At 38.4% G+C, this 23,568-nt stretch overlaps 1 protein-coding gene across 1 annotated transcript in view; it reads left to right on the top strand.

The window, feature by feature from the left end:
* LOC102802068 (proteasome adapter and scaffold protein ECM29-like) overlaps window positions 1–23,568 on the top strand; it is an 80,994-nt gene that overhangs the window by 2,353 nt on the left and 55,073 nt on the right. The window contains exons 2-11 of the mRNA XM_085503042.1: window positions 4,579–4,709; window positions 10,702–10,791; window positions 10,991–11,017; window positions 11,446–11,564; window positions 11,828–11,983; window positions 14,061–14,250; window positions 14,785–14,924; window positions 16,695–16,773; window positions 17,184–17,303; window positions 17,564–17,728. Of these exons, the coding sequence (XP_085359168.1) occupies window positions 4,579–4,709; window positions 10,702–10,791; window positions 10,991–11,017; window positions 11,446–11,564; window positions 11,828–11,983; window positions 14,061–14,250; window positions 14,785–14,924; window positions 16,695–16,773; window positions 17,184–17,303; window positions 17,564–17,728 (1,217 nt within the window). The remainder of the gene's footprint in view (window positions 1–4,578; window positions 4,710–10,701; window positions 10,792–10,990; window positions 11,018–11,445; window positions 11,565–11,827; window positions 11,984–14,060; window positions 14,251–14,784; window positions 14,925–16,694; window positions 16,774–17,183; window positions 17,304–17,563; window positions 17,729–23,568) is intronic.

Here is a 23,568-nt window from a genome sequence, read left to right as displayed (position 1 = left end):
TGCCGATGTCAGCATAATCGAACAAGAAAATATTTTTGTTCGTTACGTTTCTAAGGGCGTACCAGTAACGACGATGGTAAGCATTGAAGCGCCGGCCCATTCCCATGCACTTGGTGTGTACGAAGCGATCAAAGACGGCCTGAACTCTGTCAATCTCAACATGGAAAATATGACTTCGCGTGACAAGCCTGGACCTAAATTAGTCTGTGCTAATTTTGATGGCGCATCCGTCATGCAAGGACGGAAGTCGGGAGTTGTTGCCCATATATTGGAGGAGGCACCCTACGTTATACCAGTGCACTGTATTGCTCACAAGTTAGAGCTCGCTGTACTTGACAGTGTCAAGCATCTTCCCGAAATAAACAAGTTTGAGAACACCATGAAAGGCCTCTTTAACTTTTATCACTACAGCCCAAAACAGAGACGGGATTTAAAGTTAGTTGCACAAATTCTGGACGAGGAATTGGCACATCTTGGATATATCAAACAGGTCAGTGTTTAATAAATTTTAATTACTTATTTTTCACAATTTTATTATTTTCGTCTAAACAAATATTTACTGGGTTATTCAATATGCGTGTTGAAATCCCTTATGTATATAATTGCCTTCAAGTATAATATTAATAATATAGAAATGTACAATATACTTTTCTGTTCATTTACCATGGTAATACTAGTAAGCAACAATGACACTTATTTTATTTTAAATTTAATTTAATTTAACTAGAATGATTTTTGGGTTTGCATGTTAATTTTCCTCAATTTTTCTATATGCTGTGAAGATTTTTTGTTTGATAAACTTAGCATATTTCAAAGATCTTGTACGTTTTCTTGTTTATATTCATGTACTATTAATTTGTTGATTTACTCCAAGATTAGATGGTTATCCAGCAAGGTCAGGGCAGTTAAAGCCATAAAGAAAAGTCTATCAGTTGTGGCATCTCATTTGGAGGATGTTGGTTCTGGGAAAGATGACACTGCAGCTAAAGCACGGGGATGGCCTAAAGAAGTACATAGTGTGTCCTTTGTCAAAATTTTACATATCATGTTGGATGTACTTCCAAAAGTAGCCGAGATTTCCCAGGTAAAATTTATTTTAATTCAATTACAACTACATATACTAACTGGAGAGTCATTCTGAGTCATCATAACAAGTGGTCTAAATTCATTAATGTATGTGTTATCCCTTGTTGCAGATCTTTCAGAGGGAAGATCTTTTAGTTACTGAGGTCTGTCATGAATTAGAAGCTGCAATATTGAAATTGGTGTCACTAAAAATAAAACCTACAAATGCAGCAAACATGGGAGAATTTTCCAGACTTTATGATCATGACAATAAGCAGTTTGGTAGTTTAACCCTGCATGGTCCATGTGCTGAAATTAACTTATCAGTAGACCGAGTTTTATTGCATTTAATTGATGGGATTTGCAAATATGTAGATAAAAGGTATTTATAGATTTATTTATGTATTCTTAAATGTTTGTGACATTTTTTAGCTGGCTCACCATGTCATAATTCCTGCTAATTACCATACATCAATTTGATTTGTTACAGATTATATCATGATAAGAGCAATACACTGAAACACTTACCTGACTAATATTGTTTTTAATTTACATATACATTTTTGTTTACAGATTTGACAACTTCTTTGAGCCACCTATCTCCTACTTTGAAGCATTTGACATAACTCGTTGGCCAGCAGAAAGGGATGAACTTGTACTTCATGGTGTAGATGATGTCACTGCTCTATTTAATCACTTCAGTCCTCTGTTTACTGAGGAGGAAGTGGCATTGGGCATTGAGCAGTACACCAATTTAAAATCAAGGATGAAAGATCTACCTGTCACTGGGATATATAAGATGTACCAGCATCTGCTTACTATCAGGCCTCAGGCTCATAATCTGCATGTTATCTTAAAGCTTGTTGATATCATGTTTACAATTAGCTGTAGTACTGCAACTTGTGAGAGATGTTTCTCTCACATGAAGCAGATCAAAACTGCCAACCGCTCCTGTCTAAAGCAATCATCCTTACAAGCTTTGCTTCGTACAATGTTACATGGGCCAACCATAGTAGAATTTAATCCACTACCAGCAATTCAACATTGGCTTGAAAGTGGTGGAACAAAACATATACATGGACACGCTCTTCAGCATGATGAATCAGAGAACAATATCATATCAGTAAACAAATAGCAATATTTGTGAATGTGATGATGTAACTGTTATGAAATAAATAATGTATTCCATTAATCCTAATCGTGTGTGTTTTCTTCACATAATGTTACACTATACACTTATGCAAAATGGGGCAAGCATAATTTTCATCAGGGCAAGTGATATTGAAAATCTACTTGTCCTGTGGCAAGTACATTTTTTTTTAAATTTTCGAGGCCTGAACTCGTGTAAATATAGAATGTTGAAGTGTCAAACTGACAATGTGTCAAGTTATTATTTCATGTGTAATTCACACACGATTCATGTTTCACTGTTGCTCAAAATGACACAATTCAAAGTTAAACTTTTTTCAGTCCATTACCAGAAATGATTGACTTGTTTTAGAAAAATAATTCTGATTATGGTATATAATAAATGAGCTCACTACAAAATGGCACTGCCCATAGACTGGAAATGCGCCATTGCAAACATTTAGAGTATTTGTATTTGGGTGTATCATTCAATACCAATGGCTACCTACACAAAACCATCAGGAGACTTGTAGATAATGGTAGGAAATCAGAATGCTCAATTGTAAACATCTATAATGGTATCAACAATAACACTAAAATTAAAACCAAGTTTTATAATACTATTCAATCACCAATCATTCAATAAAGTCACTATGAATCTAAAGCAATGGGACAAAACAGAAACAGAACATTTTTATTTAAAGACATATTTTAAACATAAACAAGCACAATTGGACATCGCTTTGAAATAGACTCTTACTGATCACAAAAAATTCAATATCAGGCAATTAAATATTATCAACAATGGTCCTAACCCAGTTTAACTCACCATGCAATTCTCAACCATGGACTGACGTCACAACTTTGCTAAGAAAGTCAATAGAGCTTTCAAACATTGAGAAACCCATTAGTGAAAAAAAAATTTACTTTATTCTGTGGTAAAGTTGTGTTTTCAAATTTTAGATTAAGGATATTTGTTTACATTGTTTTGAAACGTACAGTCTGACCTAACCATGATTTTACCGAAAATTTAACCACTGGAATTTTTTTTTTATTTATTTGTTGCAACCTTTTTAAATCAGTGGCTCACCAAAGGAAGTACACATCTAAGAATAAATCAATTATGAGAAGCAAAACACATATCTGAACGTACAAATAATTATAAAAAATTGGTTCAATAGGTGTTTAAAAAGTATGCATGTTTAGTTATTCGTTTTACGATACCTGGATGCCTTAGGGTTGAGAATGGCCTATCGAATCATACAACATATTGTAGGGTACCAGTAATGAGAAAATCTAGAGCCTCTACACCATACCAATATATTGTACGGTACCAGTAATGAGAAAATCTAGAGCCTCTACACCATACCAATATATTGTACACTACCAGTAATGAGAAAATCTAGAGCCTCTACACCATACCAATATATTGTACGGTACCAGTAATGAGAAAATCTAGAGCCTCTACACCATACCAATATATTGTACTGTACCAGTAATGAGAAAATCTAGAGCCTCTACACCATACCAATATATTGTACGGTACCAGTAATGAGAAAATCTAGAGCCTCTACACCATACCAATATATTGTACGGTACCAGTAATGAGAAAATCTAGAGCCTCTACACCATACCAATATATTGTACGGTACCAGTAATGAGAAAATCTAGAGCCTCTACACCATACCAATATATTGTACTGTACCAGTAATGAGAAAATCTAGAGCCTCTACACCATACCAATATATTGTACGGTACCAGTAATGAGAAAATCTAGAGCCTCTACACCATACCAATATATTGTACCACCAGGTAAACAAAATATTCATTTTTGTGCTACATGTACATTCCAGGAATATGGATGTATCATTGGACATATATCCATTGCCATCTTCGCTAGCCAAGGTCTAAGTTTATTCGGCCAAGCCTCTAAACAGACCTTGGCAGAACGACCATCAAATATGCGTATTCTAACAGCGCCCCCAGTAGTCAGTTGCGGCTAATCATTGTCCAATCAGTTTGCATGTTACAAATCCCTATTTATCGTTTCATTTTAAACAAAATGGCAGCGCCCATGAATTGTGATATTTGTGATGATAAAATTGCGAAAGTTTTCGGTGTTAGTGCCCTCAAGCCTCATCAGTTACAGGCAATCAACGCAGTTTTGTGTGGAAAAGATGTCTTTATAGCGACAAAAAGAGGAAGTGGAATTTTGTTTTATAATTTGGTACGTCCAAGCTGATTGGGCATCAATCAGATCTCACTGTTTAAGATACGCAATTAGCCTATGCGATCCCGCACGGTATCGTGTAGAGGCCTACACAAGACCATGCGATTCGGATGATGATCCATTGCAATCTGGCATTTATTAATATTTTTTTTCAGAATTGTTGGAAAGGGTCTTTCTGAGAGTTGGGTCTGCTGAAACTGATGAACAGCTTCAAAATGTGGTTTCTAAATTCCTAGCTCCTGTACTTCTCAAGCTATCAAGTCAACAGGAAGGAGTCCGGAAAAAGGTATGTCATATATTCAATATAAATCCCACTCTTTGGATGGTGAACTCTATGATGGGGACAGTGTATGATATATGTTATGGTACATTGTACATCCTTCTCTTTGGATGGTTGACTGTATATGTCATGTATGCTATGAAACTGATCAAAATCAGTTTAAATGTTAGCTGCCATACTAGTATCCTACCAGCAGAACAAATACTAGGGTTGTTGACAGCTATGTTGTATGTAAGTTCTTTTTAGCTTCTCAACTTTGTGGAGCAGAGCTTTTCATATGAGCGTCCGCGTCAACTTTTTACTTTTTCAACTTCTTCTTGGAAACTACAAGTCTGAATGCTTTGATACTTGGTGTATATGTACCTTGGGTAGACCTCTCTTAGATTTGTTCATTTCATGATGATATCTTCAATTCTCTAATTTTGTGAATATTTTTATCATTTTTGGTAAAAGTGGTATTTCCGACTTCTTGTTAAAAAACGCAAGTTCAATTGCTTTGATATTACAAATATAGGTACTACATGTGGACCTCTCTCAGATTTGTTCATTTTATGATGATGTCTTCAATTCTCTAATTTTGATGAATATTTTTGGTAAAAAGTGATATTTTCGACTTCTTGTTAAAAACTGCAAGTCGGATTGCTTTGATATTACATATAGAGGTACTACATGTGGACCTCTCTCAGATTTGTTCATTTCATGATGATATTTTCAATTCTTTAATTTTGGTGAATATTTTTGTAATTTTTGGTAAAAAGTGATATTTTCGACTTCTTGTTAAAAACAAAAAGTCCAATGGCTTTGATATTACATATATACATGTAGGTACTACATGTGGACCTTTCTCAGATTTGTTCATTTTGTGATGATATCCTCAATTCTCTAATTTTGGTGAATATTTTTGGTAAAAAGTGATATTTTTGACTTCTTGTTAAAAACTGCAAGTCTGATTGCTTTGATGCTATACCTATTGTTCATTTTCTAATGATATCTTTAGTTTTTATTAATTGAAATGTGCATTGCTAACAGCGGAGCTATCTCAGCCGACAGGCTGCTTGCTTGATACTTTGCATAACTGAAAGGTGCCAATTGAAAAATAAAAATTCACGTAGAAATCTGAATAATTTACATTTCGCACATGATTTTGCACATGGGATGTAATTGGGAAATATTTTACAGGTACATGTAGCAGCCTACTCGAGCTGGTGCTACAACTACAGTAACACCGTGGTAGTCCGATGTAATCTGTAGACTTTGGCAAACAGAGTAAAATGTGTCAACTGACAAACAGCTGACCAGAAAAAAATACATGAAAAACAAGGTTGTGGTTTTTTTGGGAATACATTCAGTGAATATATTTCGATCAACATGAACTCCAATCTGTTCAGTCATTAGCAAGTCAAGGAATCCACAAGTCCATACTCAAACAAAACAAAGGATAAATCCAGGGAAGAAATGAACAGTCAACATGTTTTATATAACAATGTGAATGATAAAATATGTCAACTGTCAATCAGCTGGGCCGAAAATATGTGAACAAAGTTTTGCATTATGTACAGCTTCCCTCAGGGGATCTTGGCTCAACACAGTGTTCATAGTATGTTAATTTCTGATGAATATGTAATGAATGGCTAATTTGCATAACAATTGGATGGTATATGTCAGTTCTACTGTGAACTTAGTTAGTGTCTGTCCAGCATTAAGGTAGCAAGAAGGGTTTTGTGACATTTTCGAATAAAACATTCTCTGTCTGTTGTCTCGTTCAGAAAAGTAATCTAGCTTATATATTTCAAAAGAATAAGTATAGAGGTACAAGTTCGCACAAACTGGACAGTCATTGTTTACATAATTATCACGTGACATCAAAAATGGCGAACCTTGTAAAAATGACTAAGTCCTCGATTGCAAGAGCACACTGCGTAATTTCCTGGTGAAATTTACGTCATGCATTGTCCGTAATCACGTCCATTGAAATGTGTCCCCGGTAATCAAAAGACCTATTATTCCGATTTCTATGCAGGTTTGTTTTTTTGTCCTCAAATTATTTCATACTTGGCACCTTTAACAGACTATTATTCTGTGACAAAGCATTTTCTTTAAAAACCCAGACATATTTCGCACCATCATTATCTTTTGAACGATAACTGTGAGTTTGAATGTCCTAGTCTGAACGCACTTGATTTGGCGGCGGTCCCAATGAGTCGTACTCAGTCAAAAGTTTAACTCGAGAAAAACGCGAAAAACAGTTTTGGTTAATAAAACACTGTAGATTTGCTGCATTATTATAAATACTAGTATACACTAAAAATTGCCAAAAATATCAACCTCTTATATCATAGAACTCATCAAAAGTGTCAGATAATGAATAATTTCAAGCTCGAGCGTGAAAAATGAAGAAAACTGTTGGCATTTGAGTCCGTACTCCAGGAACGTTCGGGTTTCCATTGTTATGCAAACGCACAACGAGGGATAATCCTCTGACAAACATTACTGTCCCACTGTACACGCTGACAGTTTACAAACAAGCTAATCCTTCAAGTGTCTCTGATAAGTGATCTAATAAAACGGTTTTCATGGTGAAACAAAATGGCCGATGTTTGAAAAAAAATTGCTGTTTCAGATTGCGACACTGAGTGGCAGATTTGTCTTTGCCCGTCTGTCAACGCTTTCTTTTCTTCGCCATTGCATTAGAAAAAATGGTATTAGTAAAATAGAATATTGACTTGGAAAATAAAACGATTTAAAAGAAAGTTGAGCAAAGTTACAGTACTTATTTCGCACAACCTCCCACCGCTTCCACTTTCCAATCACCTTTTTCACTCGCTTTTGCGACCACTTGTTGAGTTCGACCGGACAATTTCCGCTTTATTTTCGATCGCGCAAACCCCGAAATATCACTGCCCGCTCGCTCGCGCACATTTGAAATTAGGATTAATTGAAAAATTTCCGACGTTCACATTGTCTTATAATTGTCTTTCTGCTTTTATGAATGTTCAACAGCTGACAAAAGTTCAAATACTTTTTGTTTTAACTATCTATAATTATATGCACGCAATCTGATCCTTTCCGCGATTTGGCTTGGATTGAATATTTTATTTTGAACAATATTCTGACGTGAAATACAAAATGTATTTCAACACAAGTACGACATGGTTGTCTGGGTTTTCTTTCCTGATTGTTGAGTCTTCGCAATGTGTTTTGTATTATTATTGTTGTTTTCCCCCGAGGCAATGACAAGCTGAAGGACCATGAAGCTAAATGGCAGTTTCATGCAAAGGCTGAGTGAAAGGAAATATTTCTAAGCCTAAAATAAAACCTAATATTACACCTCTGTGTATTTGTTAATTTTACATATGTTTTTCATGACAGTATGTCTGTAAATATCTAGAAAAATCTCGTTTTCCGTTGATAATTTCGATTGTTTGGAATGTCTATTTACCGTGTTCCAATAATTTGTTTGGAATGTCGATCCCAGTTGGTTTCTCCATACTGAGTTTAGGAAGGGCGTCGATCAGCACAATCAGCCGAAACAGGACAAACATTTACCTAATTCATGGGGGTCATGTCCGTAATTTGTGGGCTGAAACCCCAAATAATTAAACAAGTACTATTATTATTATAATATATATATTATTTTACGCAAAACTACAACAGAGCTAGAGTTGTTTGCGGTGAAACAGCCGCCTTGAAGTCGATGCAACTTCAACTAGCCATTTCTTACCTTGAAATAAAAAATTATTCGAAGAGCATCAGGGAAAATATTAATAATCATTCTTATTAATCACTTGTTTTATTTTATTCAAATCCATGAAATTCACGAGTTTTTTGACATTTGTTGGCAAGTTCCGCTCTGAAAAAGATTGAAAATGTGGGTGTGGTTCTTTTGCGAGGTCCTGTTGATAACACGGACAAATATGGTTCTGTGACCCAGGTAGTGCTCCGAATGATCAATGATGTCGTAACAAAGCATATTTGACGTTAATTGAAGGTGTTGAGGGAGGTGGGTCATCGTACCATCCAATTTCCGGCGTCGAGTCGCATAGTGTTTTTGTGGTGTGACAGGCTTCAAAATTATTCGCTGAAAAACATTGGTATATTTTGACAAACGGATGGAATTTAACCTCAGTTCAAAAAGAAAATACTAGGCTTAGATACCACTTAGAGTCCACGGCTGGGAAATAAAGTAAACCAGAGTATGGTCGATGATTTTCAGCCCTGAATTGTTCATCGACTGGCCACCAAATATTTATAACTAAATTTGACATGTTTTTTTTTTAAGCCCAATAAATTATTCATACATTTCAAGCTCTGTTCGATTTATTCAGGGCATGTGGCCGTTTTTAGTCGAAAATGTTTTTTGTGGGAACACTTTTACGGTACGTATACGGTATAGACTGAACTCGTTCAATGTTCGTGACTTATTTTTGAAAATTGAATGTCAAATTTTACCAGACATGGAGCGACATGGATTCGGTATAGTTATTTTTGGAATTAATCATTAACATTTCCTCGTTTCTCTGCTTTGTCAAAATGAGTTATGTCATTAAAATAATCAAAAATAGTACATCTAGAACAAGCACCCAAAACATGTAACAAGAGGTCACAGTTCAGTTGCAATACAACTATTAGATTTGAAGTGTCGTTCAGAATTTAATGATACGTAGTTAATACTAGTTGTATGTTCACACTTTACTATCAAAACCACCATTTCGACCACTCATGTGCCAGTGATCCGTGTTTGGGCGAGCGGTCGGTGTTTCAATGAGCGAGCTAGCGAAAAAAGACGCGATTAAAATGCGGTAGGTTTCCGGACGGACAAGACCGCATGGTCGGAAATTAAGCGATAAGCGGTCGATGTAAAAGCGGAAGGTTGGGCGAAATGAGTACTGCATGCTCGGACTGTATGACCATGTTTCTCAGACGAAGTCTCGACTGATAATAATGCTGACAATGGACGTTAGATAAACACGCATTGTTTGCGACGGAAAGCTTATCACTGGTTATATCAGAATCGTCAACAACAGAGTATACAGATAAGATGTTATCATTTAAACCCTTCCAAAGATAAACATTATGCAAATATCTACGAAACGGCAGTTGTAGTCTTTTCTTCTAGCGTTTTAAAACACTAATTTAAGCAACGTTATTTCGCAATTTTGATCTTTTGTAAACCTGGGATGATGTATCAAGGTCTAAAGTAACCGTGAAAATTTCCCTTCTCGCTACCTTAACTGGCCTAAATACTGACAAGGTGATTTTGTACAGCTCCCAAGGAACTTCCTCAATTTTCATTATGCCCAGGTACAATGCATCTTTTTCAACCTCTTTCAACTCAATGGATGCTGGGTCTGGGTCTGGTATAAGCTGTCTTAATATTGAAGTTGTCTGGTGTTTGTCAGCCATCTGGCTTCATTCTATGGATTATGGATAACGGTATCCTGTCAAACTGTTTGAATAGATGTTTGTGTTTGAATTCATCTAAATTTTATTCAGATCAAATTACCGGTATGTAAATGAGTTCAATAAATCATTCAGTATTCATTAGGCTTATGAAACGGAGAAAGGTGTTACTATTAGGGAAGAAGAGAGTAAGACTTTTAATGCAATCTATTTTTTTTTGTTTCAATTATGCTTGGTGTCATTGTGATTTTTTGCATAGTTGTATGGTTCAAATGATGTTATAATAATAATATATGTAGGTCACCAACTTGGTCTGTCACTGGTAATTATTTATGTGCTTCTTGTTTTTCAAAGTAAAATTAAAAGATGTAAACACAAATTCTTTGTACACTCCAAAAATGGGTAAAAAGGACGATCATAGGATGGCAGAAACTTTTTAGACACTAAACATGTCATAAAAGAGGTCTGTACGCTCATATACTTGTTTATTACATGTACCGATATATTTTGAAATAAACCATTGTTTCCATTTGTATTGAAGCACACAAAGTGTGATACAATGCAAAACTTATGTAAACTATTTTCTTACTGTTTGTAGGTTATGGAGCTTTTAGTGCATATCAACAAAAGAATTAAAAGTAGACCCAAGATACAATTACCCGTGGAAGCATTGTTGCTGCAGTATCAGGTGACACTTATTTACTATTGACCTACACAAATATAATAATGTATATTGTAATTTATAAAGTTCTCAATTGGGCTTTTGTAAATTGTATATACTGGTAGTTCTAATTTATTTGTTGCATATAAAGTATATTTCATCTGTCAGAAAACTGATACATGTATCAGAGCTTGCTTAATCATAATGTCATATATTTTCCCAACAGGATCCTGCAGCAGTCACATTTGTTACTGTAAGTTTATATCTTGTTGTCTAGCTACTTGGCTCATCTAGTACATTATATTACAATAGTGTGACTTTGAAAATGAGTTCTAGAATGCAAAGTTTGGGTGTGATTTGTAATCTTGGCATTAAAACTGTTGTACTTATCTAGTTTAAATTGTGTAACTTAATTGTAGGAGACAAATAATCTTAGCACATGATGAATTTTACTATCCAGATAAATATTATATTATGTCTATAAATCAAGTAAAATCCAACTATTTCATATCATTGTGATGTTATTTGAATTAATAGGTCTTCTATGCTGCTAATGTTTATCACTGGCAACTCATGAGAATATTGAACATCTAAACTTGTGTTAAAAAGTGTTTTTGAGTTTTCCATGATTATCCACTGATGATTCTAAAATTTAATTCAGAGTGTTTTCCTGTTTTTCAGAATTTTACCATTTTGTACATCAAGATGGGCTATCCTAGAATGACAGTTGAAAAGCAGGCTGAACTTGCTCCAACACTCGTACAGTGTTTAGAAGGGAAGCCAATGGCACAACAAGACAGGTCAGTGAAATTTATTATGATAATATAAGGTCACATGACTCAATGGGAAGATTTGGCCAATGTTGTATGTGTCATAAATATTAAAAATAAAGACTAATTTAAATTGACTTATGGTACTCCTACCGGGGTACTTCTTTGATGATATAAAAAAACTAATAAAAGTAGTGCAGCAATCCAGACCACCTCCTTTTCTTCTTTGCATTATCATTCTTCACATTGTCTTCTATTGAGATAAAGGTGACTTATAGCATATTTGCATATAGTTTGTTGCAGTTATTGATACCTGCTCTGTACAAGGTCCAATACCCACCTGATGCTGATAAAAGAAAGTGTATGTTTGGTCTCAGTGAGAAACCAGCAACTGTGAAAATGCTGCTGAATTTTATGATGGATTATTTACTATTACCGTATACATTTAGGTATGTATTGTACTCAAACTACTGATTATTCAGATACAGATACATATAGCTCATAACTTTTTACAAGAAATTTGGCTATGTTTTTTTTCAAATATATTCAAATTCAGACAAGAGTGGGAGAATTTTCATCTCCAACCAAATTAATGCATATGCTTTCATGTGCCAATGTAAATTAAATGGATGTTATCAGTTCATATAAATCGTAGATTTTCTAAAATTGGTTGTTATTGACTGTTATTGACTCCTGTGTGTGAAGCACAAACACAATGGGAGTCTTCGTCGTAACCCTGCCTGTCTATTAGTGTGGCTGTGTAGATGCACTGTGATAATTCACAGATTTGATATACAGTACAGTATCATGTAAGCTTTGGCCTCACTTCAGCTTGGTATCAGCATTGCATCATTATGGCATTGGTATGGCTTCAGCTTCACATAAACAAAAAGTTGAGGCAGTTATCGCTTTGCTTCATTGTGGCCTCATTATGGTGACAATGTAGCATCAGCATCTTCATGAAACAAAGAAGTAATTTACATATGTAAACAATGCTGAGAAGTATCACAGTTAGCCGTATATGCATACACACACCTATAGATACTCTTTGCTGTCTTATATGCAAGTTCTATTCATCTAAATGATTGGAGGAGGAAGATCGAGTGTTGGTTTCTAAAATTTCGATTGGCAAGTTTTTAAAAACATAATGGCATCTTACTATGTTTTTTAGTTCCCTGCTTAGTGCGTGCATCCGGACCTGTATCTTAGAAATGCTTAGACCAATTACAATCAAACTTCACACATACATCATACATGATATTATACATATGATCTGATTCAAGATGGCTGAATGGCGGCCATTTTTGTGCTAAAAATCATCAAAATCAAGCATTTTTTCGGCTGTTTACAGATGGATTTTGTTCAAAATTGGTATATACGTTACACATTATAGGGCCTTGATGCACATCATTTTGTTTTTCAGATAAGATTCAAAGTGGCCGACTGGTGGCCGTTTTGTTTTAATGAATGTGGTTCTAGTGCCAGATCTCTGACTTGCTTTGACTGATTATGTTCAAATTTTAAATATTTATTATAGATCATGTCAACGATATACAGATATAAAAAATGACCAAATGGTGGCCATTTTTGTGCTAAAATATCATCAAAATCAAGCATTTTTTCGGCTGTTTACAGATGGATTTTGTTCAAAATTGGTATATCCGTTACACATTATAGGACCTTGATGCACATCATTTTGTTTTTCAGATAAGATTCAAAGTGGCCGACTGGTGGCCGTTTTGTTTTAATGAATTATAGTTCTAGTGCCATATCTCTGACTTGCTTTGAATGATTATGTTCAAATTTACGGGCTCCTACAGGGACTGTGCCATGCATGGCTTGTTTTATATTTGAAACTACACTGGAGTAAATCTGGTAAACAAAACGGATGTGAATTACTTTGACCAGGTTTAGTACAAAGTAACAACTGTGTTATGAAACTCCATAGCTACCATTGGCTAGTGGTGCCATCAAAAGTTAGTGTCATGGCAACCAGCTTTCTTTTGTTGCATCTAGTTCTCAACGACACTGTTACCTCATTGTGATTTAAATAAAAAGTCCTACTGAAGCGATGTCTTCTGTTTTTTTTGCAAAGAAATACTGTCACCCCCATGATCACGCCAAGTTTAGTAAGGTGCGCTGTACTGATTGTACCAAGCTCGATCTTGAGGATCGATTACATTTTGATCTTCTGTACATTTGTTTTTCTTTACTGCCTTTCTGTGTGCAAATAATGAGGTCATACTGATGCCACAATACTTTAAAGCTGATGCCATGTTGATGCCATGAGACTGTGAAGCTGAGGCCACGATCATGCCACAAAATAAGTGCGGCAAACACAGCTTCAATTTTCAATGACGTGAAGCTGATGCCACAATGATGCGATGCTGAGGCCACAATGAAGCCAAACGCCAAACCTTCCGCGATAGCTGTACTGTATGTGTTAAAATATGCATTTCTAATATAGCAAATTTGATACATGTACACATCTACATCTACAGGAAAATTGTGCTTGTTTTGTTTCAGTTCAACACCCCAGGATAGACCAACTACTGCTGCTGCACCTGAGCCTCCAGGAGCTGTAGGGGGACAGAGTAGATCTAGACCAAGTTCTGCTCCAGCTGCTTCTACTGCTACTACTGTTCCTGGACTCAGTCAGAATAATGTCAAACAACTACTAGGAGATACTATTCCTAATCCGGAACATATTGAAAAGGTATTGTGATAATCCAAAAAAACTATCATTCATTTGGTGGCATATCATTTATTTCCTGCTTGTAGTAATAATTTAATGAAGATAACATCCCAAAATGGCAATAAAGAAGGTTTTTTGACTGTGTGATCATTTGCGTTCAGTGTCTGTATTTAGTTTTCTTTACTCACTGATAGTGTTTAAATGTGATGTGTCCATGCAATGTTTTACATACAGATAAATTCTATTGTTGTGTAATAGATGTATAATAATTGGTTTATTTGTCCAACATCATTAAATATAGCATGTAATACTCTAAAAGTGTCACTGACAATTCTTTCTCATTGATTTTACACAACATTGTAATGTCTTTGTTAGTCATATTTTTTTGTGATTTTTGAAACTTGTTTCCTTCACATATTAAAGTTGGATATTGATTAACTGCTCTACACATCCACTTCTTAGAATTAAATAAATGTGTGTCTGGCTAAAAAACTGTTTAATACACATTCCACTCAAATGTGTAGTTGATGTTGCTAAATAATGTTATTCTTGCAGAATAAAGTTGGTGTGATTGGTTTTCTTGGTGCTGATATTTTACCACCACAAGATGTAGTTTGTCATCTTATAGTTGGTAGTTCTGATTCTAGATATAGTGTTGCTACTGCTGCTGATTTACAGTTAAAGAGTATGCAAAGGTAAATATGTTCTCGCTTTCAGACTGTGTGTATCATAATTTTGCTTGGTTTCTCTCTCAGACTAATTTAAGTACATAGTACCCTCCTCTGGTGTCTGACACCATATTACCCAGAATGCATTTCACTAGGTATTTCTCATTCATTCATGCTGATTGTGACGATACATGTCATATACAATGTACTAGTTCAGCATTTTTACTAAACTTGTATATTGCTTGTTCTTTGTATAACATTTATTATGTTTACACTCATTCATATCCATTTCTAGTCTGTGTTTTGTTTCTTTTTAAAATTTTGACACAAACAATGCAAAATTAACTTTGACCAACTTCTCCCTTATTCCTGGTTCCCGAATTGATAGTGTTTGCATGCTCATTGTTTGTGTGCCTGCGCATATCGTGTGACCTGGGGTCAATGAACCTGAAGGTAGAACAGGTTTTGAACGTTCCAACTCGCAACGTAAAAGTTCCCCTGAAATAAAACTGCCATCATCTTTCAACTAACTCGTACCAGCCTCTGAAAATTTGCACACTATTCTGCCTGAGCAAGAATAACAAGCATGCAAATTATCTTTGGCTATAGTGAAATATTTTTATGTTTTTTGCGGTATTTTGGGAGTAGAAAAACTCTTACTCTGTCAAATGCATACATGTCATCCTCTATTTCAGTCCATTTTCTCCCTTTGCTTAGTACTAGCAGCAAATGATTGCGGTAGCGCAATCCGGTCATGCTGCGTTTCACAATTGTTGATTATTACTCAGTAGTGAATATAATGATGTGCACAAATTATTAAATTTGTAAAAATAAATTTCAACTTATTTGATTGTGAGTGAATGATTCCGATCCCATTTTAAACGATCGATGCTGTAGAAATGATTATCCGCCATGTTTTGACTTGGGATGGTGTTCTTTGACCTGGTCAAATCACTAATTAGTAATTAAAATGATGGATGATATCATTGCTGATTTAAATATGCTAATGTTATTGAACGCAACACGGAAGAGATTTGTCGATGTTGTTGTATGATTTTTTGGCTTGGATTTTGATGGGAAAGCGGAATTAAATAAAAAAAATGTATCTTTTTCAAAAAATAACCAGAGCATTTGAAGAATAATTTTAACATTATTTACAGTGATAATAGCTCATTGTCGAAACGAAGCTTACCCATTCACACGTGACACAATTTTTATTTTATTAACACTTACTCCCCGGAGGGAGTGGCAATAGTTACAGATAATAGTAAAAGTATACAGTATTAATACACTAATAAGGAAGTAATAAAAAAAATTAAAAAGATATTAATAGGAACAAACAAACAATAACTAAACATACTCTTGAATAGGCATCAATGACTACGGTAAAGCTTTTAGCCATCCGGAAAGATTACAATATCACCTTAAAAAACTGACGAAATTTTTTTTTTTTAAACCCAATCTGCCGTTTAACGGCCCAGGGCAAATTTATGGCAGAATCTGGTAAATAGTTCTTCGAGCTGCTCTTGTTTGTACCCACCCATACTCACTTCGCTATCTTTAAAATACTGTTTAAAATATGCCCCGGATTTTTTCCGGGTTGCATGTCTACGGATGCTCTTTTGACTTTTTATATTTTTGTCCTACCATAGTCCATTGCTGGGTAGGTTTTGTATTGCATCTGACAGTAATTCGGGAATTCAAATGACTTACATTTCTGTGTCAGTGTGTCAGTTTTAATAATTCATGGACCCTTAGTGGCATTATTAATCTAATTGGCATATCTATTTGTTGCAGTGGTATTGATTGGAATGATATTGTGATAATAAAAAAGATGTACAGTATATTCCAAGGATCTGTAGTTGTCAAGGGGCAGGTGAGTGTTCACTTTGCTAGCTTAGTAATACATGTACCACAACAATTTCTCAGCAATTAACAAGCTCAGTTTAATCAAACTCTGTATCATACATTTTCTTTAAGACTGATCAACAATTCAAGTACTAATTTATGTTAACCCTGATTCTCTTTCCTCCAAGACCCTTTATTATCTAAATATTAAGATGAGATTTAGTAGATATCAATACCTGACTATTAACTGTTCCTGAATACCTTTGCAAAGTATTTTACCTCTGATCCCAAAACAGCTTTCCTACTTAATTTGCTAGAAGTATCTAGCCATTGTTTTAATTAAGTTACTGATATACCTATCAACACCTGTGTTGATCTGCTTAATAAAACAAATGTACAATATCAATTAAATTTCTATGTCATTCTTTGAATTTTCAGAATCTCCAGATAAAACCAGAAGACAGACGAATGCCTGCCAGCACCAGAATCAGAATGAAACTGTTTCCATTCTTAATGAAATCACGTGCTGTAGCTGATGAGTTTCCTTCATGTATACAGGTGAGTATATATTTGAAATAAATGTGACTTTTCCAAAAAAATAATCCTAATTTTTTGTGGGATTTGAATTCAGTCGGTAATCAACTACTACCACATGCAGTGAACATCAATGTGTGAGTACTTGTCAGAAATTTATGTTGACTTTAAATAATAACCTGTTAAGACAAGTGAGTTGTCTGTTGTCACTGTGTCAAGCCCTAACCCTAGCCCTCGTAACATTTCTAGGTTTTCTAGTAATAGCTGAATGCTGTTTCTTTCAGATTATTTTTGATTGTTTATTTGGTACTAATACCAATGCTAAGTTGCGTATAAATGCAGTACAGTTTGTACACCATGTGTGTGTCAGCTGCACTGATGCCAAGGTAACACCAATGGGACCAGTGCTCTTACTTGGTATGATGAAACTTATTGCAGAGGCTAAAGAGGTGAGTTAGTTACTAGTACATCACATCACATCACATCACTCCACTCACTTTACAAGAAATGGAAATAGTAGCTAAGCTATTGTGTGTACATCTATGTAAAGACAGATAATAATGATATATGATTTGGACTCAATATAATGAATCTGTGCAACCAAAACACTCAATGAATAACACTTTAATGGTGGAATATACTGTAGAAATATAAATTAGTTGCTCAAGGACTGTGTGTACGTCTGTACAACTGTGCGTGCATCTCTCCTTCCGGACCAACCTATATCTTAGACATGCCTGGGCCGATTACATTCTAACTTTATCAGCTACTTCGCTGTCACTTAATGTGGTGTCAATCTTTGCAATAACCGAGCGTATAAAAGTTTTTTGTTGCATGCTGGTATTCATTCTTAAATACATGTATTGAATAATTCTTTGTTCAAGCGGTTGTAGCACAGACATTGTATTGGCAGGGGAAAACTTCAATGTGATGTTAGGCAGCCAAATGTTTGGGCAGTTTGAGGTGGCATTGTCGAGAAAAAAAAATTAAAACCTTGTCTATGACGCATCAGGCTGTTTAGATCACGAGGATATTCCTCAAATAAAACACTTGTCATCCAGGCTTTCTTTTTGAAATTCCAATACACTGGCAGACTTTTTCGGTCAATATTTTTGAAGCACCTAGGTTTTTTTTCGCTTTTCTGATTACAAATTTATTGATTGTGACAGGTTTTCCTGTACATCATATGGCCAAATGGCGGCTGTTTCAATCTTTAAAAAATCATTAAAATAAATGGATGCTCACAATGGATGCTCTTCTTTTGCCATGTCCATGTCATTCTTTGGCTGATTGTAATCACGTTTCACAGCGACATTGCACTTCATGTGAAATATTTAGTTTACCTGGTATATTTCTTTGTTATGATGTTGGGAAATGCCACTGTTGGCTCGAGCATTTTTTTTATTATTATCAAAGATTTATTTCTGTGGATAGGGTGCCATTGATAAAATCCATAAAGTGTTCATAAATTGGTCTGAACCAGCATGCTGGTGTCCATACAGTGGGCTGAGCCAGCATGCTGGTATTCATACAGTTGGCTGAGCCAGCATGCTAGTATCCATACAGTGGGCTGAGTCAGCATGCTGGTATCCATATAGTAGGCTGAGCCAGCATGCTGGTATCCATATAGTAGACTGTGCCAGCATGCTGGTACATGTATCCATACAGCAGGCTGTGTCAGCATGCTGATACATGTATCCATACAGTAGGCTGAGCCAGCATGCTGGTATCCATATAGTAGACTGAGCCAGCATGCTGGTGTCCATACAATGGGCTGAGCCAGCATGCTGATATTCATACAGTTGGCTGAGCCAGCATGCTGGTATCCATACAGTGGGCTGAGCCAGCATGCTGGTATCCATACAGTGGGCTGAGCCAGCATGCTGGTATTCATACAGTAGGCTGAGCCAGCATGCTTTATTCATACAGTAGGCTGAGCCAGCATGCTGGTATTCATACAGTGGGCTGAGCCAGCATGCTGGTATCCAAACAATGGGCTGAGCCAGCATGCTGCTATCCATACAGTAGGCTGAGCCAGCATGCTGCTACCCATACAATGGGCTGAGCCAGCATGCTGGTACATGTATCCATACAGTAGGGTGAGGCAGCATGCTGGTACATGTATCCATACAGTGGGCTAAGCCAGCATGCTGATATTCATACAGTAGGCTGAGCCAGCATGCTTGTATCCATACAGTAGGCTGAGCCAGCATGCTGGTATCCATACAGTAGGTTGAGCCAGCATGCTGGTATCCATACAGTAGGCTGAGCCAGCATGCTGGTATCCATATAGTAGGCTGAGCCAGCATGCTGGTATTCATACAGTAGGCTAAGCCAGCATGCTGGTGTCCATACAATGGGCTGAGCCAGCATGCTGGTATTCATACAATGGGCTGAGCCAGCATGCTGGTATCCATATAGTAGGCTAAGCCAGCATGCTGGTATCCATACAGTAAGCTGAGCCAGCATGCTGGTGTCCATACAATGGGCTGAGCCAGCATGCTGGTGTCCATACAATGGGCTGAGCCAGCATGCTGGTATCCATACAGTAGGCTGCGCCAGCATGCTGGTATTCATACAGTAGGCTGAGCCAGCATGCTAGTACATGTATCCATACAGTAGGCTGAGCCAGCATGCTGGTACATGTATCCATACAGTAGGCTGAGCCAGCATGCTGGTATTCATACAGTAGGCTGAGCCAGCATGCTGGTGTCCATACAATGGGCTGAGCCAGCATGCTGGTATTCATACAGTTGGCTGAGCCAGCATGCTGGTATTCATACAATGGGCTGAGCCAGCATGCTGGTATTCATACAGTTGGCTGAGCCAGCATGCTGGTATCCATACAGTGGGCTAAGCCAGCATGCTGGTATTCATACAGTAGGCTGAGCTAGCATGCTGTATCCATACAGTAGGCTGAGCCAGCATGCTGGTGTCCATACAATGGGCTGAGCCAGCATGCTGGTGTCCATACAATGGGCTGAGCCAGCATGCTGGTATCCATACAGTAGGCTGAGCCAGCATGCTGGTATTCATACAGTGGGCTGAGCCAGCATGCTGGTATTCATACAGTAGGCTGCCCCAGCATGCTGGTATTTATACAGTGGGCTGAGCCAGCATGCTGGTATTCATACAGTAGGCTGAGCCAGCATGCTGGTATCCATACAATGGGCTGAGCCAGCATGCTGCTATTCATACAGTAGGCTGAGCCAGCATGCTGCTACCCATACAATGGGCTGAGCCAGCATGCTGGTACATGTATCCATACAGTAGGGTGAGGCAGCATGCTGGTACATGTATCCATATAGTGGGCTAAGCCAGCATGCTGGTATTCATACAGTAGGCTGAGCCAGCATGCTTGTATCCATACAGTAGGCTGAGCCAGCATGCTGGTATCCATACAGTACGCTGAGCCAGCATGCTGGTATCCATACAGTAGGCTGAGCCTGCATGCTGGTATCCATATAGTAGGCTGAGCCAGCATGCTGGTGTACATACAATGGGCTGAGCCAGCATGCTGGTATTCATACAGTAGGCTGAGCCAGCATGCTGGTATCCATACAGTAGGCTGAGCCAGCATGCTGCTTTCCATACAGTAGGCTAAGCCAGCATGCTGGTGTCCATACAATGGGCTGAGCCAGCATGCTGGTATTCATACAATGGGCTGAGCCAGCATGCTGGTATCCATATAGTAGGCTAAGCCAGCATGCTGGTATCCATACAGTAGGCTGAGCCAGCATGCTGGTGTCCATACAATGGGCTGAGCCAGCATGCTGGTGTCCATACAATGGGCTGAGCCAGCATGCTGGTATCCATACAGTAGGCTGAGCCAGCATGCTGGTATTCATACAGTAGGCTGAGCCAGCATGCTGGTACATGTATCCATACAGTAGGCTGAGCCAGCATGCTGGTACATGTATCCATACAGTAGGCTGAGCCAGCATGCTGGTATTCATACAGTAGGCTGCCCCAGCATGCTGGTATTTATACAGTGGGCTGAGCCAGCATGCTGGTATTCATACAGTAGGCTGAGCCAGCATGCTGGTATCCATACAATGGGCTAAGCCAGCATGCTGGTATTCATACGGTAGGCTGAGCCAGCATGCTGGTATCCATACAGTGGGCTGAGCCAGCATGCTGGTATCCATATAGTAGGCTGAGCCAGCATGCTGGTACATGTATCCATTCAGTAGGCTGAGCCAGCATGCTGGTATCCATACAGTGGGCTGAGCCAGCATGCTGGTATCCATACAGTGGGCTGAGCCAGCATGCTGGTATCCATATAGTGGGCTGAGGCAGCATGCTGGTATCCATACAGTGGGCTGAGGCAGCATGCTGGTATCCATACAGTGGGCTGAGCCAGCATGCTGGTATTCATACAGTAGGCTGAGCCAGCATGCTGGTATCCATATAGTAGGCTAAGCCAGCATGCTATTATCCATACAGTAGGCTGAGCCAGCATGCTGGTATCCATACAGTGTGCTAAGCCAGCATGCTGGTATCCATACAGTGGGCTGAGACAGCATGCTGGTATTTATACAGTGGGCTGAGCCAGCATGCTGGTGTCCATACAATGGGCTGAGCCAGCATGCTGGTATTCATACAGTAGGCTGAGGTAGCATGCTGGTATCCATACAGTGGGCTGAGCCAGCATGCTGGTATTTATACAGTGGGCTGAGCCATCATGTTGGTATTCATACAGTAGGCTGAGCTAGCATGCTGTATCCATACAGTAGGCTGAGCCAGCATGCTGGTGTCCATACAATGGGCTGAGCCAGCATGCTGGTGTCCATACAATGGGCTGAGCCAGCATGCTGGTATCCATACAGTAGGCTGAGCCAGCATGCTGGTATTCATACAGTGGGCTGAGCCAGCATGCTGGTATTCATACAGTAGGCTGCCCCAGCATGCTGGTATTTATACAGTGGGCTGAGCCAGCATGCTGGTATTCATACAGTAGGCTGAGCCAGCATGCTGGTATCCATACAATGGGCTGAGCCAGCATGCTGCTATTCATACAGTAGGCTGAGCCAGCATGCTGCTACCCATACAATGGGCTGAGCCAGCATGCTGGTACATGTATCCATACAGTAGGGTGAGGCAGCATGCTGGTACATGTATCCATATAGTGGGCTAAGCCAGCATGCTGGTATTCATACAGTAGGCTGAGCCAGCATGCTTGTATCCATACAGTAGGCTGAGCCAGCATGCTGGTATCCATACAGTACGCTGAGCCAGCATGCTGGTATCCATACAGTAGGCTGAGCCTGCATGCTGGTATCCATATAGTAGGCTGAGCCAGCATGCTGGTGTACATACAATGGGCTGAGCCAGCATGCTGGTATTCATACAGTAGGCTGAGCCAGCATGCTGGTATCCATACAGTAGGCTGAGCCAGCATGCTGCTTTCCATACAGTAGGCTAAGCCAGCATGCTGGTGTCCATACAATGGGCTGAGCCAGCATGCTGGTATTCATACAATGGGCTGAGCCAGCATGCTGGTATCCATATAGTAGGCTAAGCCAGCATGCTGGTATCCATACAGTAGGCTGAGCCAGCATGCTGGTGTCCATACAATGGGCTGAGCCAGCATGCTGGTGTCCATACAATGGGCTGAGCCAGCATGCTGGTATCCATACAGTAGGCTGAGCCAGCATGCTGGTATTCATACAGTAGGCTGAGCCAGCATGCTGGTACATGTATCCATACAGTAGGCTGAGCCAGCATGCTGGTACATGTATCCATACAGTAGGCTGAGCCAGCATGCTGGTATTCATACAGTAGGCTGCCCCAGCATGCTGGTATTTATACAGTGGGCTGAGCCAGCATGCTGGTATTCATACAGTAGGCTGAGCCAGCATGCTGGTATCCATACAATGGGCTAAGCCAGCATGCTGGTATTCATACGGTAGGCTGAGCCAGCATGCTGGTATCCATACAGTGGGCTGAGCCAGCATGCTGGTATCCATATAATAGGCTGAGCCAGCATGCTGGTACATGTATCCATTCAGTAGGCTGAGCCAGCATGCTGGTATCCATATAGTGGGCTGAGGCAGCATGCTGGTATCCATACAGTGGGCTGAGGCAGCATGCTGGTATCCATACAGTGGGCTGAGCCAGCATGCTGGTATTCATACAGTAGGCTGAGCCAGCATGCTGGTATCCATATAGTAGGCTAAGCCAGCATGCTATTATCCATACAGTAGGCTGAGCCAGCATGCTGGTTTCCATACAGTGTGCTAAGCCAGCATGCTGGTATCCATACAGTGGGCTGAGACAGCATGCTGGT

This window comes from Saccoglossus kowalevskii, chromosome 9 (genome assembly GCF_978046115.1).
Source record: "Saccoglossus kowalevskii chromosome 9, keSacKowa6.1, whole genome shotgun sequence".
Taxonomy (NCBI): Eukaryota; Metazoa; Hemichordata; class Enteropneusta; family Harrimaniidae; genus Saccoglossus; species Saccoglossus kowalevskii.
Note: the sequence above shows the minus strand (reverse complement) of the source record. Positions and strands in the feature narration are given on the sequence as shown.